General features: G+C 39.9%; 1 protein-coding gene across 4 annotated transcripts in view; it reads right to left on the reverse strand.

Moving 5' to 3' along the window:
- The window catches only part of ARHGAP26 (Rho GTPase activating protein 26), a 266,010-nt gene that overhangs the window by 95,249 nt on the left and 151,407 nt on the right, over positions 1-19,354 (reverse strand). For all 4 annotated transcript variants that reach the window (XR_009621680.2, XM_034404907.3, XM_034404901.3 and 1 more), the window contains exons 15-16: positions 4,477-4,561; positions 1,410-1,468 (exon numbers count right to left, since the gene is read on the reverse strand). Coding sequence is in view for 3 of the 4 variants with exons in the window: in XM_034404907.3 (XP_034260798.1) it covers positions 1,410-1,468; positions 4,477-4,561 (144 nt within the window). In the remaining variant the exon portion in view is untranslated. The remainder of the gene's footprint in view (positions 1-1,409; positions 1,469-4,476; positions 4,562-19,354) is intronic.

The following is a 19,354-nucleotide window of genomic DNA, read 5'->3' on the forward strand; positions in this document are numbered from 1 at the left end:
AAAGACATAACAGTTAAATGATGTTTGTGTGTTTCTGCCTTCCACTAAGCTAAGGCTGTAAAATGATAAAAAGGCTGAATATGAATTTCCAGTTCAAATCTTGTATCTACTATTAAATCCCTTAGATAAGCCACTCCCTCTCAGTCACTCATAAGGAATATGAAGATAATAGTACTGATACTATTATCTCTGATACTCTGATACTCCAGAGTATTTGAATGGATCAGAACAATATACTGGGAAGCACTTTGAATATTCACAAGTTTGTTATGGTGACTAACTGTTATTCTCATCATAAGATAGTTTGTTATAATCCAATCCGATAGAGCAATTTATTTTTAATTTCTATTGCCGTATTTGTGGCCTTTGCTTCAGAAGAGAATCACCATCTTCCAACAGGTAAGTTATTAAAAATGGAAGATTTTTGCAAAACAAAAGGCTGAGTTCACAGATATTTCTGAGGTTTTACCATATCTAGGTTTCTCATTCAGGAGTCTTCATGGGCTATTAAATATTGATGTCCCAATGGTTCGATGCTGCATAGCTTTTGTCACTAAGGACTAATTAATATTTCTTGCAAAGGTGAACCTTCACAATCTGTTCTAACTATGTGGAGCTTTGATGGAAGGAGGTTCCAGGAGTTTAGAAGGCACAGGTGCAACCTCCAGATATGCATACCGCAGAGGGCAGGATAACATGGCAGGAAGCTCATTATTTGAGCTCAGGAGATCTATTTCAAGTCCTGATTAACCCAGAGACTAGCCAAAAGTCAGTAACTATCTCATGGCTGAAAGAACAAAATAGGATAACTTCATACTACAGAGGCAGTAGCCATGGCAATAGGAGCAATTAATATATACATTGTGCTATGGATATATTAAGATACAACCTAATTTATACTGTGCCATACTCATGTCGATACATAGCTTCATTTGTGGATTTTTTTTTTAAAAAAAAGAAAATTGGATATGTGGCAGAAAACAGTTTCTTTTTTGAAAAGAAGGCAAAAGGGAAAGTCATTTTCTCAATGTCCTCAAAAGAATTAATACAGCCTGAAATTTTAATGTTCAATTTTAAATTTAGTATTAAACATAAGTGATAAAATGGCATCATTTGAATTATGCCTGAGTGATTTCTTGTCAGATTTCACATTACAATTAAGGAAGTCATTTTCCTCATGAATAACTGCAAATATAGAATACTATAAAATTTCAAGTTATTAAAAATAGTCCTTTCTATGTTTCTGATAAACAATGTTTCAATGCTATCTCATCACATTTAATGTAATCAAGCTCTAGTTGACACACTCTTATACAAGCTATCCAAAAAATTTCCCAATATCTCTTCTATTGCATTCAGTCATGTTTTTTTAAATAGCTTTGTCTTAGAGATTGTCACAAATTGCTTACTTGCTGCTTTGATGAAGCTTCTTTGAAATTGATACATCATGAGTGGCCCAGGGAGCATTCTGGAATACAGATTAAAGCATAGACAAATAAGAGCAATAAAATTGGCAAAAAATACAATTTGCAACTGTAAGCCTTCTATTGTAGCAATTGTAATTGCTACTATTACAGAGCCATGGTGGCACAGTGGTTAGAACGCAGTACTTCAGGCTAACTCAGTGCTCACTCCAGAAGTTCGATTCTGAGCAGCTCAAGGTTGACTCAGCCTTCCATCCTTCCCAGGTCGGTAAAATGAGGACCCAGCTTGTTGGGGAGAAATATACTGACTCTGTGAACCATTCAGAGAGGGTTGTAAAGCACTGTGAAGTGGTATATAAGTCCACCCATTGCTTCTTGTCCTGCCTCATGTGCTTTGGAGAATAGCTTGACTCCTTCTTCTTTATGGCAGCTCCTGAGGTATTGGAACACTGCTATTATGTCACTCCTAGTCCTTCTTTTCATTAAACTAGACATACCCAGTTCCTGCAACCATTCTTCACACGTTTTAGCCTCTAGTCCCCTAATCATCTTTGTTGCTCTTCTCTGCACTCTTTCTAGAGTCTCCACATCTATTTTACATCGTGGCGACCAAAACTGGATGCATAATTCCAAGTGTGGCCTTACCAAGGCATTATAAAGTGGTATTAACACTTCATGTGATCTTGATTCCATTCCTCTGTTTACGCAGCCTAGAACTGTGTCGACTTTTTTGGCAGCTGCTGCACACTGCTAGCTCATATTTAAATGGTTGTCCACTAGGACTCCAAGATCACTCTCACAGTTACTACTATCGAATGAGGTACCATATATACTGTACTCATGCATTTTGTTTTTCTTGCCTAAATGTAGAACCTTATTTTTTCATCATTGAATTTCATTTTGTTAGAAAGCGCCCAATGTTCAAGTCTGTCAAGATTCTTCTGTATCTTAAGCCCATCTTCCGGAGTGTTGGCTATTCCTGCTAGCTTGGTGTTGTCTGCAAATTTGATGAGTTCCCCATCTATCCCCTTGTCCAAATCATTAATGAAGATGTTGAAGAGTACTGGGCCTAAAACAGAGCCTTGGGGTACCCCATTGCATGCTTCCCTCCATGTAGATGCAGTTCCATTGAGGACTACATGTTGAGTGCGGTTGGTCAGCCAGTTACAAATCTATCTGGTGGTGATGCTGTCTAACCCACATTTTTCTATTTTATCTAGTAGTAGGTTATGGTCTACTTTATCAAATGCCTTACTGAAGTCCAAGTGAAAGTACATCGACAGCATTCCTCTGGTCCACTAATTTTGTCACTTTGTTAAAGAATGCAATAAGATTAGTCTGGCATGATCTGTTTTTGACAAACCCGTGTTGGCTTTTGATTATTACTTTGTTTGCTTCTAGGTGTTCACTGATTCATTGCTTGATTATCTTTTCCAGAATCTTCCCTGGTATTGATAGGTCTGTATTTTCCTGGATTTTTTCCCTTTTTTGAAGATGGGAACTGCATCAGCCCTTTTCCAGGCCTATGGCAGTTCCCGGTCCTCCAGGATCTTTGAGATATAGTTCAGAGGTTCTGAGATCTCATCTGCCAGTTCCTTCAGAACCTTGGGGTGTAATCCATCTGGTCCTGGTGATTTGAACTCGCCTAGGGTAGAAAGGTGCTCACTTACCATTTTCTTCCCTATTTTAACTTGTGTTCCTAGTCTGTTTTTGTGGGGTGTTGCTTTTGATACGTTGGACTGTTTCTTCCCTTTGTGTAAAGACAAAGGACAAAGGTCCTGTGAAATGTGATTTGTTTGAATGTTGTCGCCAAGATAGTAGGAGTATATTCGGTTATTCCTGTAAGCCACCCAGATTCTCCATAAATTGATTTGGAATAAGATGAGCTTTCCTCCACTCAATACACTGGGAAATTTACTTTGGAATTACAAGAGGTTCACTACACTCCTTTACTGGGAATATGATAAGGTTGAAAATCTTATCCTCTCACCAAAGATAAGTAATGCCTCTGGTTTGTTATTTGCTAACAACAAAAGGCTCTGTTAAGATTAGGATCTTCTCTTCACACCTCTAAATGATTTATTCCAGCTCTAAAAAAAAAAAAAGCCTGTCAAAATGTGGAGAGAGTAGAAAAGAAAGCTAGATAGGAGCTGAAGAGATTATTGGTTATTCTTTCTTACGCTTGAGGTTTATGACCAGCTGCCAAATAAATCTTCGTATTATCTTTATTGCAGCGTGATTAATAGTAATAAATTACATTGTTCTCAGAAAGTGTCAAAGGAAGTAGCATGCTTCTGGCATAATGTCCCTCTCACCCATAGTTTCCTGATTTTCCTAGATTAGTGCTTGTTAGACTCCTTCTTTGGACTTGGAAATTAAGAACAATCAGATTCGATTAGTACATGATGGAAAAACTCCAGAGAATGGGCAGAATTATAAACATTCTTGAGCTACTTCTATATTGCTGCTCAGAAATCTATTGAATCTACTGAAATCTACTGAAGCTACTAGGAACTGTGCTGGACTTCAGTGCTCCATAGAATGACACCATCTATCCCTACAAATAACAGATTTTTAGCAATATTCTTCACGTACTTTAAAATACAACCATAAATAAACTCTAACTTGAACTCAAATCAAGTCTCTATCTCTTGTAAAACTTCCTAAAGTAAGGCAGTTTCAGGAGATGGACAAAAGTTGCTTTCTAAACCTGAAACATCAAAGTACCTTACAGAAAGGCTGCTTGAATATCAAAATGCTGTTGGAGATAGTTAACACTGAAATCTTGATAATAATTGTGAGATGTACTGCAGTGAAGCTTGAGAAAATTATGCTTATAAATATTTGTTGATAGGAATGATTAGCTATTAGCTTTTACATTACAGCATACCAACATTGAGTAATCAATGAATTCTTTTAGATTCAAACAAGAAGATACAAACAAACAGCTAGGAAGTGAAAGTCTTAAGCAGATTCCAAGCATCCTTCATGAAGAACTAACTCTGAAAAGCAGATAGTTCTTGTAAACACATACAAGAACTTCCTCACTCACCTTAAATATGTTTTCAGTGCACTGGTGATGGTTTTAACTTCCCATTCTGCACAGATGTCATCTTCGGCCTCAGCAGTTTTGGGATCTAAGGAGAAAGGCATGAATGAGACCATAAAGGGGAAAATCTCATTCCAGAATATTCACTATATGTTTATTGTGGTCTATCATATTTGGGGTGCAAAAATCCAGATGATTTGGACAAGAGATTGATTGATTGAGTGAGTGAGTGAGTGAGTGAGTGAGTGAGTGAGTGAGTGATTATTTGTTTATTTATTTGTTTATTATGAAACAAACATTAAACTATAACTACCAGGTTAGTCTACAGTAATCTGGATACATACACATATAAAATTTTATTTTTGCTGTCATCAAATAGTCATCTAGATTTCAGAGGTCCAGATCTGGTAGCTATAGTTTAATATGATTTTCTTCACAGTACATTCTTTCTCTTGAACTTTACAAGAAGTTGGTGCTGCATGTATGGATGCAGCTATGTAGAAATAAAGAAGAACTTGACTTGAGGTGTGCTCCTTTGGTTGAGAGATGTATTTTGAAACTATGGTTCCTCATCTGACTGGACAAGTATAAAAGGTCAAGAAAGAAGGAAGGAATCTGCAGTTCCTTCCAAAACACCAGAATTGATCCCAATAAATAACTGAGGACCTTTATTTCTGTTTGGCATCAACAGTTTGGAGAAACTCAGCAAATAAACTGGAGGAAAAATGCAGGCAAAACATGATGATAAAAGCAATTCAATACTTTCAACCTGCACAAAGTCTCATAGTAGCCGGGCAAAACAAGCCCAGAATACCAAACACAAGAACAGCTAAACCACATCTGGAATCCATCAATCAAACCCCAAACTATAACCGGAGAAGGAGAAAGAGAGTCTTTAAACAAATCAAGATGAAATTAGTAATATTCTTCATTATAGTAATTCTGACCTAAAATAATCCCATATTTGCATGTCACAAATAATGCTATCCAATTTCCTGGTTGGTAGTTTTGGAAGGACATGATCATGGAATTGGGACCAGGAGGTATCAGGATGAATTACGTATCAAATCTTCATCCACTGCCAACAGGAATTTCTGAGATTCCCATAAAGGCCCTTATAAGAGGAACAAACTGACAGTTACTGAATGCAGTACCAGCCTCTTTCCCAGTGATCCCAGATGTAAACCAAAGGTGTGGGGGAGAAAGGGAAGGGGAAGGAGGAACAGAAAAACAAGTATAAGAAACAGCATTTAAAGCACCAGAGGAAAACATACAACTGTCTGCTCTTTTCTTATTCCTGCCAACCTTCTTGCCCATTCTCTGCCTCAACATAGGCTAGGGGTCCCCAACCCTCGATCTGTGGACTGGCACTAGTCTGTGGCATGCCAGAAACTAGGCTACGCAAAGAAGCGAAGCCCCATTCGCGGGATGCAAGCAGCATCCGAAACCACACACCCTCTGGTCCACGGAAAAACGTCTCTCCAGGGAACCATTCCCTGTTACACAAAAAGTTGGGGGGCGCTGACATAGACTGCCTGCCTGAGGGAGTGCTGAGAAGAGCACCTATCCCAATGCCCATGGCAATCCCCCAAACTGCCCATGAGAAAGAAAATATAGTACTCCTTGTTTAAGGACTGCCTTGTTTAGGGACCATTCATAGTTACAATAGTGACCTTACTTTGCATTAACAACTTTCACAAGTCTGTAAAGCAAAGCTGACGTAAGACCATAAGCACAATGGAGGTTTCACTTAGCAACCCCTTCACTTAACCAAGTTGCCAGTCCCAATCATTGTTGCTCAATGAGGACTGAAGTCTTTAATGAGAGAGATAAGAAATAGCAAATGAGTCAGAGAATCATTGCCAAACACAAATGCTATCATGCAACTGGACAGATGGACAAAGAGAATGAGAGGAACCCACACCAGTTATGCAGGACACGTCCTTAACATCTACCGCAATCACTTAAGAACTGGAAAACAGGGCATCCAACAGACACCATATGGGAGAGGCTTTTTTCCGAAATTTTCTGGAAAGCAAAAAAATGAATTCCAGCATGGGGTTAGCTCTGTAATTGTTTTAAGGTGCATTACTCTACCGCTGGAAAATTTAAATCTTCAAACTTCTGCAGAATTGCCTCCCTTCTTCATTCTTTCCCATGGTAAATTCATATTTGACGCAGATCATGGGTGAGGGATATTGTTGTATGATACAGTTATGTGAGATTTCAAGGGGCACTGGGTCAGCATCTCCTTGAAGCCAAGCTGTTGCTATTGATCTCTTGTATAATTTCTCAGGGTGGTGCATCTTGGAGCAACTAAGATGGGGAATACCTGGAGAGTTCTATGAGTCTCTGTGACGTAGCTCCTGGGTATGGTTAGTGCCCTTATGGTTGGTGATGGTGGGGACTGCTGGGATTTTTATACGCCATGCTTCAAGGGTTTGGCTGATGGTCATGGCATGTTTTCTCTTGGAATGCTATTGCCAATGCCTATATTAATTCCAGGCCTAGAGGATGTTAGCTAGCTAATTACAGTGGTATGTGGACCTTGGGCATGACCCAATCCTTTTGCTCTGTATGATGAACTCTTTGAACTGTGTGTCTCCATAGTTTTTACATTGGAATATCTGCCTGTTGTTTATGCAGTAGAAACCCCTTTTTGATCATTTTTTCCCTGTAATTCATATTATGATACTATCTTTTATCCTGAACTTTTGGTGGGTCTCACATACCTCTGGGTAAATTTTTTGACACCGATAGACTTTTTTTGCTCTGTTATTTTTGGGTCATGGATAGGAACAAATCCTATATGGATATGGATTGGGCAATTTGGACCCCAATCTATGATAACTGAAGGGGGAGGGGGGAGAGATTCCTGCTCTATACTCTGAAACATCTGATAATTGAAGAAGTTTCAAAACGCCCAGAGGGTTGCATGATTTGTCCAATGTGGGATTTCTTTTGTATCATGCAACTGGTGGCTCTAGTGCAACTGGTGGCTTTACTCTGCAGTGCTGTGCTTAGTGATTCTCTGATCATTTGAAACTAGGGGTAGTTTGGTTCTGCTCTGTGAAAACAGAGAAATACCTTCTCCTTTTTGTCCAGATGAAACCTTAAGAACTTCAGGAAGGAAGTGACTATAGTAAGGCAAGTTTTCTCATGCGATTCTAGCATACACTGGCATATTCCCAAGGAGATCCTGAGCTATTTTGGTTCTTGAAGCTATGGTTGTGTGTCTTTATTAGCATGTTCATTCACACTTTAGGAGCACGTGGGATTCTCTTTGATGGATTTTGAAGCTGAAGTGCAAAGGAACTCTACTGAAGGGCTTTTCCATTTTGCTGGCTGTAAATACTTGTTGCTGCCAGCAGCTTAATAGGAGTGTAGGATTCAGCTGCCAGGAACAGTATAACATTATCTATGGAGGTACAAAGATTTTGTAGGGTGAAGGCATCCTTTCAGAAGTGAAATAAGAATTTACATTGTTTAGACCGTCTTGGGGGGAGTTAAGAAGCGATGTGGTTTAATGGAAACATTGCTCAATCAAATGAGCATATCTAATATAATATCAGAATAGCTAGATATGGATGCACATTTTTATGGAACTTCCTCACAGCTTTCTTTTCAGGGCTAATTTTAAAGTTTGTTTGCTTATTTATTCATTCTTCCCATTTCTATAGCCATCCATCTAATGTAATAATATTTCATTCTAATCAAAAAATACTAAAAACTTTTTAAAACAATAGAAATATCCAAAGTAAATATACCAAGCACTGAGATATTTGGCCAGTTAGCAATACAGCTAGGAAATGGGGCATTTAACACATTCAGCACCCCAGGCTCAGGAACATAGCCAGGTTTTTAGGGCCTGATGAAAGATCATTCTTATCTCTGAAAGTTCTATAGAATAGAAGCCATTGCAGGAAAAGTTTGTCTTCTGATCCCCATCAGCCGACATTCTTTGGCTGACAGGATTTGTGGCATGCCCGTTCTGCTAGATCTGGTTGAAAGGTAGAAAGACTCTTGGAAAAAGATTATTCTTCAGGTATCCTGGTCCCAAGCCATGTAGTTTATAAGTATGTTACCTTTAAAGGTAACCACCAGCACTTTGAATTCCACCCAGAAACACACTGGTCACCAGTGCAGCTCATGCAGAAGTAGTGTTATGTGTGCCATGTATAAGGCACAGTTTACTATGCACGCAGCCACATTCTGCACAGTTGGAAGTTTCCAAATGATCTTCAGGGGCAGCCCAATGTAGAGTGGGTTACAATAGTCTAAATGAGAAGTCACAAGGACATGGGTGACTGTGAGCAGGGTCTCCCAGTCCAGGTATAGGCAGAACTGGTGCACTATCCATGGCTGCCACCTGCTCTTTGAGTAGGAGCCACGAGTCCAGGAGGCCCCCCAGATTGCACAGTCTGTCTGGGGTAGTGCAACCCCATTCAGAACCAGAGATGGAAGAACCTAATTTCCAGAGGGTTCAAATACCCACAGCCATTCCATCTTTCTCAGGATGAGTCAGTTTCGCTCCATTCAGTTCCCAACAACCTCCACATACTGGAAAAAGGAGCTGCTCCAAGGAGCTGCTGATACAGTTCTATAGAGGAACTATTGAGCCTGTCATCTGCATCTCTATAACTGTCTGGTTTGGTTCTGCAACCCAACAAGACAGACACAGACTTCAGAGGATAATTAGAACTGCAGAAAAAACAATTGCTACCAACCTGCCTTCCATTGAGGACCTGTATATCGCACGAGTCAAAAAGAGGGCTGTGAAAATATTTACAGACTCCTCACACATTGGACATAAACTGTTTCAACTCCTACCCTCAAAACGATGCTATAGAGCACTGCACACCAAGACAACTAGATACAAGAACAGTTTTTTCCTGAACGCCATCACTCTGCTAAACAAATAATTCCCACAACACTGTCAAACTATTCACATTAGTCTGCATTACTATTGCTATCGGTCTTCTCATTGTTCCTGTCACCCATCTCCTCCCACTTATGACTGCATGACTGTAACTTTGTTGCTTGTATCCTTGCGATTTATATTTATATTGATTGTTTCCTAGTATGATTTGATTGCTTATTGTACCGTATGACTGTCACTGGGTGTTGTGCCCTGTGATTCTTGATGAGCGTATCTTGTCTTTTTATGTACACTGAGAGCATATGCATTAAAGATAAAACTCCTTCTGTGTCCAATCACACTTGGCCAATAAAGAATTCTATTCTATTCTATTCTATTCTATTCTATTCTATTCTATTCTATTCTATTCTATTCTATTCTATTCTATTCTATTCTATTCTATTCTATTCTATTCTATTCTATTCTATTCTATTCTATTCTGTCCAAACTTGATCAGTAAGTTCAGAGAGAGGTCAGAATAGAGCTGGAAGAGACCTTGGAGGTCTTCTAGTCCAACCCCCTGCTCAAGCAGGAGATCCTATACCATTTCAGACAAGTGACTGTTCAGTCTCTTCCTAAAAATCTCCAGTGATGAAGCAACCAGAATGTCTGAAAGCAAGCTGTTCCACTGGTTAATTGTCCTTGCTGTTGGTAAGTTTCTCCTTAATTCCAGGATGCTTCTCTCCTTGATTAGTTTCCATCCATTGTTTCTTGTCATGCGCTCTGGTGCTTTGGTGAATAAATTGACCCCCTCCTCTTTGTGGCAGCCTCTCAAATACCGGAATACTGCTATCATGTCCCCCCTAGTCCTTCTTTGCTCTAGCCTAGCCATACAAAGATTACCATACTAACACACATAGATGCATTCGTACATAGATGCATGTCACAGATACTATGCAAACATACACAGATGCAAAGAAAACCACACAGAATCAGTTTCTGTCATCCTCTGGCTAGATGAAGAAGGGAGGAAGAAAGAAAATGCAGAGTAGAGCTCTGAGGTGAAGACAGGAGCTGGATGCCTGGAAGTCCCACAGCTACTGAAATCTGATGGTCATGATAAACAGGTGGCCCTTAGCAGTTAATTTGAGAAGAAGTAAAACCTGCCACTCAGTTCAAGCACTCATATCAGCAGGGGCAGTTCAGTTCCTGACCTTTATCTCTTCCTCCATTTGGTCATGTCTGGCAGTCACTCTTAAGAGGGAAATGTGCCACCCTGCACCCGAGAACTACACTGTGGAAGGAGCAAAGCTTGCTCCACCATGTTTCACATTTGGTAGCTCAGCTTCCACTGGCAGGGAATCCCTGGGAGTGTGAAATACAAGCCATCCCTCCCCCGGCACCCTTGCCTGTCAGAGTGAGAGACATTCTGCTAATAATAAGTAGCATATCTGCACTGTGTCAAAACTATGTGAAACAGTTTGCAGATGAATCATTTCTGGCAGAGCGGCATGTACACTTGTATGCTTGCCCAGGGTTGCACCATGCTAGACACAGCCCCGTTAACAGAATAAAATTTTTTAAAAAATTAAAATCTGTCTCAACATACAGGCAACACACAGAAAGTTCAGCCGCTCGTACACTGGCTGCATTTTGTTTGGATTGTGGGAGAGAAAATGAAGTTTACACCCTGCTGTATAATGGGCCTTTTGCTCAACAAATTATCCACTGAGCTGTTTTACCCAGTAGACCTTAAGCTCACAACTCCACAAACCTTTTGCCAGATGAGGGTTCAGGCCAGACTGACATTTGTTGCTGGAAGGCAAGGAAATTCTGCTCATGAGGTTCCCATTGGCTTGCAAAATAGAAACATCTGCAAAGAGCCTCAGGAGGCCTGCTAAGTAAAGTTCAGGATTAAGGGAGATTACAGCCAAATGACTTTATCTTTGCTAGTCATTACTAGGTATGTCTGGGGGTGGGGGGTGGGAGGGGAGTTTTTAATGCTGAATGAGCTTTATGGGTAAGAGGTTGTGGTAAGTAAAGGTAAATATATAAGTTCAGCAACTACTTTTCAGGTATTGAATGATGTTCATCCAAAGGTTAGGATGAACTGGGCAGCTAATGGCTTATCTATGTCTAATTTCTCTTTTCTTTTCTCTTTGTCTTTTCATGCCCTTGCACTCTATGGTCTTTTGGTTTTCTCCATTTATCCCTAGAGTTTTTCTTTTAAATATAAACCATTATTTCGTACTGCACTCCAAAATCACATTCGTTCTTCCAACCATTCATGTGAACAAATTCGGCTGAAATGTTAGCTTTCCCTGAACAATCCAAATTTCAGCATAACTTCAGTTCATAAACCCCAAACAATTTGAAACAGTGGTATGCAGCAGAGGAGCCAAGAGGAAAAAGCTGTAAAATCTGTTCTCTGTTCCCTATTCCCTGAACCACATCTTTCAGGCTGGCCATTTGGACTTTGCTTGTGTCAGCTTTTCATACATACAATGCAGTCATATCAAATTATAGACAAATTGCTTAAAAAACAGCTGGGCAGCAGAGCTATTTATGGCACTGCTATGTGAACCCAACCTTTTTAATAGGCTCAGTTCTATATCCTTGCCTTATTCAGAAGGTCTTCTAAACCATCTGCTTTCAGAAAAACTTCGCAGTCACTACAGTATCTCTTGGAATGGATCTTCCCAATGGCCCAAGCACTGGGCTATTCTGCTAGCCTCTTGGAAAACAAATTAATCCTCTCTTATCCATGCTCCCTTATACTGCCAACATACACACTCATTCACAAACAGTACAGGCATAAAACATATTGACTTACCAGATCACATGATTCACTCATCTAGTGTTTACGAGAGCCTGCATTTCCAAGTTAAACAAATTAAAAAAAAAACAAGGGCCACTAGCCTTAAAGAAAACACATGCAAAGTACCGATAAATCTACTGTAAAACGATCTAATCTGCCTGGCAATAGTTCTGCAGGTTTTCAAGCAGAAATCTTTCCTTTCCATCCCTTTAATTGGACATACTACACACTGAGCCCTAGACTTCCTTGCACAGGTTCTGCTTCTAAGCACCTATCTTCTCCCCTCCACGAAACCCCACATTCTTCTCTTTAAATATGCCCTTGTTTCCTGGTGTTTTTTTTTTTAAGGAAAAGAAGATAAAATGTGTCTACCACTGTAAACTTTCACATGTTTGAGTTCTGAGTTATTTTTATTCATATCTATAAATACATGTATAGCATCTTCAAGGCCTGACCAGATTACTGGCTTTAATAGGAGAAATGCCCTATAAATTTCAGTGTTATAAAACTGCAAAAGGATGCACTGCTTTTTCATCTTTTAAAAAAACTGCCAAAAACACGTTTTTCTCTCTCATCCCAGTTGCTGGTCTTTCTGCTTCAACTCTGTATTCTTCTTCTTTGGAAAAAAAAAATCCTCCATGTTACTACAAGATTAAATGTTAAGCTTGAAAGCAAGAATAGTATTTAATATTAGAGGCTGCTAAACAATTCAACCACAGAGAAGAAGAAGTGTGGGAACAGACTTTTCTACCCAGATGCTATTATTCCCTTCTGCCTCCTTAACAACCTGTTAAGATTACCTTTATTCCAGTGGAGCATTTTGGCCGTGCCATATATGGAGATAATTTCAACATAAGGAGAAAATGTGTGCTTTTGTTTCTCAAGCATGGCACAGCTATCCTGCTGCAAGTTCATGGGACAGGAAGCCAATGAGTTCAATTGGCTGAAAGCCATAATATTGTTCATGTGATGCTCTACATTTTTACCAGATGTTAGAGTCAATCAACAGGATGACTTATTATGTGCCTTGCTTAGCTTCTGAGATGCGTCAGGCCACTCACTGTTAGAAACAGTGTTGGCATAGAAAAATGATGGCTTCCTAGAAAACCTAGAATACATTTTTTTTTTAATTTGATTTATATGCCGCCCTTCTCCGGAGACTCAGGGCGGCTTACAATGCGCTAAGCAATAGCCTTCATTCTTTTGTATATTTATACAAAGTCAGCTTATTGCCCCCACAACTGGGTCCTCAATTTACCTACCTTAGAAAGGATGGAAGGCTGAGTCAACCTTGAGCCTTGGCGAGATTCGAACCTGCAGTAATTGCAGGCAGCTGGTCTTAATAACCAGCTTAATAACAGGGTGCCTTAGACTACTGTACTACCAAGGCTCTTAGTAGTATTGGGAGAGAGTTTCCGTTTTTCGATTAAAGTCCAACTTTCATGTTTAATGAATTTTACCTATGTTCTCACAGAAATATCTTAGTCAACAGAATAAGCAAATCTTTGTTCCTTTAGAGGAGAATATTTGTAGGTTCAGGCTGAAATGAGCTTGGCGCTCTCTGAGCTTGGTTGTTTTGTTGCAGACGTTTCATTACCCAAACTAGGTAACATCATCAGTGCTAGTAAGAAATGGGTTTTGCTCAGTGGTGAAATCTAAAATTTGTTACTACCGGTTCTGTGGGCGTTTCTTGGGGCGGGGGGTAATGTGACTGGGTGGGTGTGGCCATTTTTTTTCTTTTAAAACCATTTTTTCTACAACCTCTTCAGCGAAGAGGTTGTAAAAAAATGCTTTCAAAAGGCTCTGACGATCCCAGCTGAGTTGCCTGATCGGCAGAGGCTTTTTTTCTTTTAAAAGCCTCTGCTGATCAGGCAACTCAGCTTGGATCGTCAGAGGCTTTTAAAAGAAAAAAAAGCCTCTGCTGATCAGGCAACTCAGCTGGGATCATCAGCTGACGATCCCTTTTCATCATGTCTAGGTGCTTTAGATATAAAACATTGTATCAAATAATCTCTCTTTTCCTCATTCATCATCTTCACAATCATCATTCCCTACCTGGATTCAGTTTTGCAACACACCCAGTCTTGGTTTAATGTTTAACATACGCATATTGCTCACATGATACTGTTTCAGGTCCTTTCAGGCCTCAGAATCTTGAATTGACATCTAAATCTAAACACAACACACAAGATTCGAATCACAGACAAAAGTGATGTATTTCCTCTTTTCCTACAAAAGCCAAATTATTTAGTTCTCTGCCTTCCAGGTTATCATCACTTTTCAGGTTCAGAGGCTTCACTACAATAAATATGATGTAAGATGTGGAGATTGTAGCTATCATTATCAGGACAAATGCTACCTAATGTTTTTTCCTGAAACATGTTTTGAATAGAACTTAAATTAAGCTGGATAATATATTTTTTTCTTGGCTTGAAAGGTTAGATCTCTGAAAACTATGACTGGAACATAACAATCTGTGGCAAGGGCCTTAAAGAGGTCATTTTTCAGGATACATATTCAGAAAACAAAATGATATTCTGTAAAAGATCTCTATTTCATTTTAAAAGCCCCAAATTTAGTTTGGAAAGTGACCTGAGACAGATTGACAAGAATTCATAAATTCATCACAAAAAGGCCAAAACTGAAAAGCATGTCTCCTGTGTGGTTCTGCCAAAAGAATGTCAACAGTCCAATTTGCCTACTCTCAAATTTATTTTTAAATTTTGATGGGAACCAAGTATAAACATGCCACCATGAAGGAATGGGAATAAGAAACTCCATGAAGCCAGTTATGATGGGACAGAAAAAATACCACAAAACCAATCCCTTAACCAAATCAGGGATACAGGCAATCACCTTTCAAATGAACATATTTTCCCTGATGTTCCCCTCCTCACTGTACTGTGGTAACTGACTGCTTTCCAGCACTTTCCTTTGGGCAAAAGAGAAACAGAAATGTCACTTCATTTAACCAAAGTGAATGCATAATTTGTAGAATTCCAGAAGCTACAGCACAGTAAAACTGGCTTTCCTTTTAAGTTGATGAAAGAGACAGAAGACTGATTAGAAAAAATGGGGAAAAAAACTATGATGGGCAGAGGGAAAGGTCTTGAAGGACAGGAGGAAGACAGGACAAGACAACGGTCAAACATAAGAGGACCAATCAGACAAAAGAAACCAAGTCCTGGATAGTAATGTATTGTAAATAAACATCTCTAATTTGAAAAAAGGAGAAAGGGAGGCGGGGGATGGAAGCATCTTCAGACTTGCAAGTTTCTACTACTACAGCTTTACAACACAAGGATAGTGACCTTCATGACATTGGATTCCTAGTCTGGTCTTCTTCCCTCAAAGCATCATATTAAAAGCCTTTCTTCTTAGGCTCTCTAGTATAGGAGTAAAAGTTTAAAACTACTCTACCAACCAGACATAGACTGCTAAACATTTATGTTCTTATGGTAATCCAATCATGGAAAATGATTTTTCTAAGGTAAGAGAAGAACCATTGTCCACAGTATGCCTGAGTTTCCTTCTAAAACAGAATCTAACAAATAAATAAATATTAGATTACTAACAGCATTCTAGGTTCAGAAGGAAACTGACACATAAGTAACGTTATTAGAAGTTAATGGAAATCTTTCATATATCTGAATTACCATGGAAATGTGTTCCTTCAAGCCAGTTTTAACTCCTAATACCTGCCAGGACAAGTGTCCTGCAGTTTTCTTGGCAATATTTTTTTGGAAGTAGCTTGCTAATACCATTTTTCTAGGACAGAAAGAGAGAGACTAGACCAAAATGACCCAGCTGGCTTTGATCTTAAAACAGGAACTTGGCTTCTAATCTAATATCTTAATTGCAACAGCAAACCAACTCTCCCAATTGAATAGCCTACATTAGAATTTTTCATGAAAACATAAACAGGAGTAAAAAGGAATGATGTATTTTTTTCAGAACTTTTAATTTGGTGCAACAGTGCAACCCAAAGTTAAAATTTGGGAGATATATAGATCACATCAAAAGAATTATTCTCAAGATTCAAATGACTACTTTGAGAAGCGTAATTGTGAGAAGTCTCAAAACCAGGTTATTTAGAACGCCAGAAGTTTTGTGAGAGATTACATTCACAAATTAAGCAATACCATCCTCTTTACTATATATACCAGTGATGGTTAACCTTTTTGGCACCGAGTGCCCAAAATGGAACATGTGTGTGTGTGTGCGCACCGGAAACCCAAAGATCAGCTGGCTAGTGCACATGTGCGGGCCGGCCAGCTGGTCTCTGTGTGAGCCAGAGCGCCGGAAACCCGAAGACCAGCGACTGGCTGGTCTTTTGGTTTCTGGCACTCCGGTACGCGCGAAGGCCAACTGGCCAGCATGCATGTGTGCACTGGAAATCAGAAGAGCAGCTGGCCAGCAGGAGCATACCCACCAGCCAGCTGGTGTTTGGGTTTCTGATGCTCCGGCGAGCACAAAGACCAACTGGCTGGCCCGCTTGCGCACACTGGAATCCACAAGAACAGCTGGTGGATGGCGCACATGCCCACAGAGAGGGCTCTGCATGCCACCTCTGGCATGCCTGCCATAGGTTCACTATCACGGATATATACTGTATATATAGAGAACATTTTCTTCCATGTATATATAACATAGTTTGAAATCCAATTAACTGAATTTGGAATTTTTAATAAACTATGCTAAACCAAAGTGTTTTGCCAAGATTAGAATCCCTCCTTTCTTTGTCCTTAATTATAGCCAGAATGAGATTTCCACTAAACTTTATGTACTATCTTTGGATTAACTATAGTTTGCCTTGCCATATAAATCAAGAACTGGGATTAATTTTAATCATAGCTTCAAACAAGCCACATAATGTTTACAACCACAATTGGGCTTGGAACACTGATGTAAATTATTGCAAGTCATTAAGTAGGCTGGGAACAGGACTCCAGTGCTGGGCTGGAGAAAAGAGGCTTGCATCCCGAGGACCTTTATTTCTCTAATCCCCCCTCCCCAGGAATTTCCCCACCACTCCACACCATGCAGAGGTGAGGGGAAATCTTTCTGCAGGCAGCAATACCTTGTAACCTTCCCTTTTGGCTCTCCCATTGATTTTCTTCCCTCTCTGACTTCATTCAATTGGCAAAGAAAATTGCAAATAGTGATCACATGATCGTAGGAAACTAGACAACCATAGCATAGTTGTTTAGCATAGTTCAACCAGTTGTAAGTGCAAACTTGCCAAGCTCCCCAAACATGATCATGTGACCGTGGGGGTGGTGCAGCAATTGTAACTTTAAGAATGAGTTACAAGTAATCTTTCCTGAGCCTCTTGTAGCTTTGAAAAGTCATTAAGCGACCAATCATAAGATGAGAACTACACACAGTAAATAAATAAATACATAAAATAAACTATTCAGCTTGTATATATTTGTTACTTTTTCCTAATGTTGGCAGCCTATTCCATCATTTGACCAATGTCCTATTTGTTTCATTAAACTTATCTTTAGGCAGTCCTGCATATACCAAACCGATGTGAACTGACTTTGCTCAAGAAAACATAATGCATATGTCATAATCAACCTTGCAAAACCTAATAAATAATCCAACTAAATAATCAGGCTGGTTTCCTTTATTTACTTGTTTTTAATAATATGGATGGCACAACAAACCTCCATTTCATCACAAAAACTCATGTTTGAGAATCTGTTATTTGCTACCAGATCCAATCATGTATGTCCTGCTTCATGTATGGGCACCTTTGCGGTTCAGTGGGCACACCTGGCATACTTTCACTTGATAACATATCATAGAGCAACAATTCTATCTAGATGTATGCATACACCTTCCATCTGTATCCATTCAGCAGAAGGTAAAGTCTTTACCTTGTCCTCCAGCTCTCCCTGATATTTCTGTGTATTGGTGGTACATTTCTAAAGAAAGAATTGCCTGAAATTCATTCATAATTTTTATTTTCTAAAAAAGATTATAGGAATTATGTACTTCCCAGAAGCATTCTTATAAAATGATTCAAGAACTTTGCATTTTTCATGTTTTTAAATGAATTAATGTCTGTATACCATCTATCTATCCATCCATCCATCCATCCATCCATCCATCCATCCATCCATCCGTTCCTAGAGTCATCAGTATTGTTGGAGGCCTTTGACCTCTATGGCCAGGACTTCTCTGGAACATATAACAGTAATAAATAAAACATTAATACCCTTTCCTTGAAAGAAACAGCCTAGCTACTACTATTCATGCACTGGCAGCCTCAGGTTTCTATTATTGCAATTGTCCCTATGTCCCTCTCTGGCTGTCCCTCTATTCCAGGGGTGTCAAACCTGCATTGTCACAGCATTGTCACGTGATGTATCGCAACTTTTTTCCCCTTTGCTAAACTGGTCGTGGGCAGCGCATGACACATCCAGCACGCGGGCTGCGAGTTTGACACCCCTGCTCTATTCCAATCTTCTATTCCTCAGTTTTAAAACTTCTCGGTTGCTTTCCTTTGATTTGTTTAAAAGCTGTAAGCTGCATAGCAGAAAGTTGCTATGTGACCACATTACTGAAGGGAAGTCTGGTTGCTAAATATGGCACTTGACCATTCACAACTGCTCTGTTATTATATCTTTAATTATCCTGTAAATGACAGTTCTAAATAGCAGATTTTGTAATTTTTGCTGCTTCTGATGAACCCTAAACTAATTTTGGAGAAGACTTTTAGCTCTATAGATTTTTTTCCCCTTATTCGGAAAATAGTCTGTTAAAGTTCCTTCCGGGTAGCAGACCAATATGGCGATTCTTTATTGAATGCCAAGGACGAAGGGGCGATGTCCGGCATTTTCGAGGGTGTTGGGGGGGCAGCTGACCATCTTATAACCCCCACCCAGCAAGCTGAAGCATAGCCGGCTCGATTGAGCCGTAGATGGAGCCGGAAGAACACCCGGCCGCCGTGGAAATAGTTAGGGATGGCGCGGCGGGCGGTAAACGGCAGCGAACGTTGAAACCGAGGCCCAGCTGACTGTCATTATTCAAACGGCTGCGGGGCTGGAGCGGTTGAAGCAACGGTCAGCGATGTTGCTGTGGCGGTGGCTGCGGTCCCTGGGCTGCTGTAAACTTGATTTGCAGCGTACTGGGCGCTGCGGGCGGCAACGCGGGGCGGCAGCCATGGATACGGAGGCGGAGCCGACTAAAATGAC

Source organism: Pantherophis guttatus, chromosome 2 (genome assembly GCF_059756535.1).
Source record: "Pantherophis guttatus breed Tessera chromosome 2, ASM5975653v1, whole genome shotgun sequence".
NCBI classification, from domain to species: domain Eukaryota; kingdom Metazoa; phylum Chordata; class Lepidosauria; order Squamata; family Colubridae; genus Pantherophis; species Pantherophis guttatus.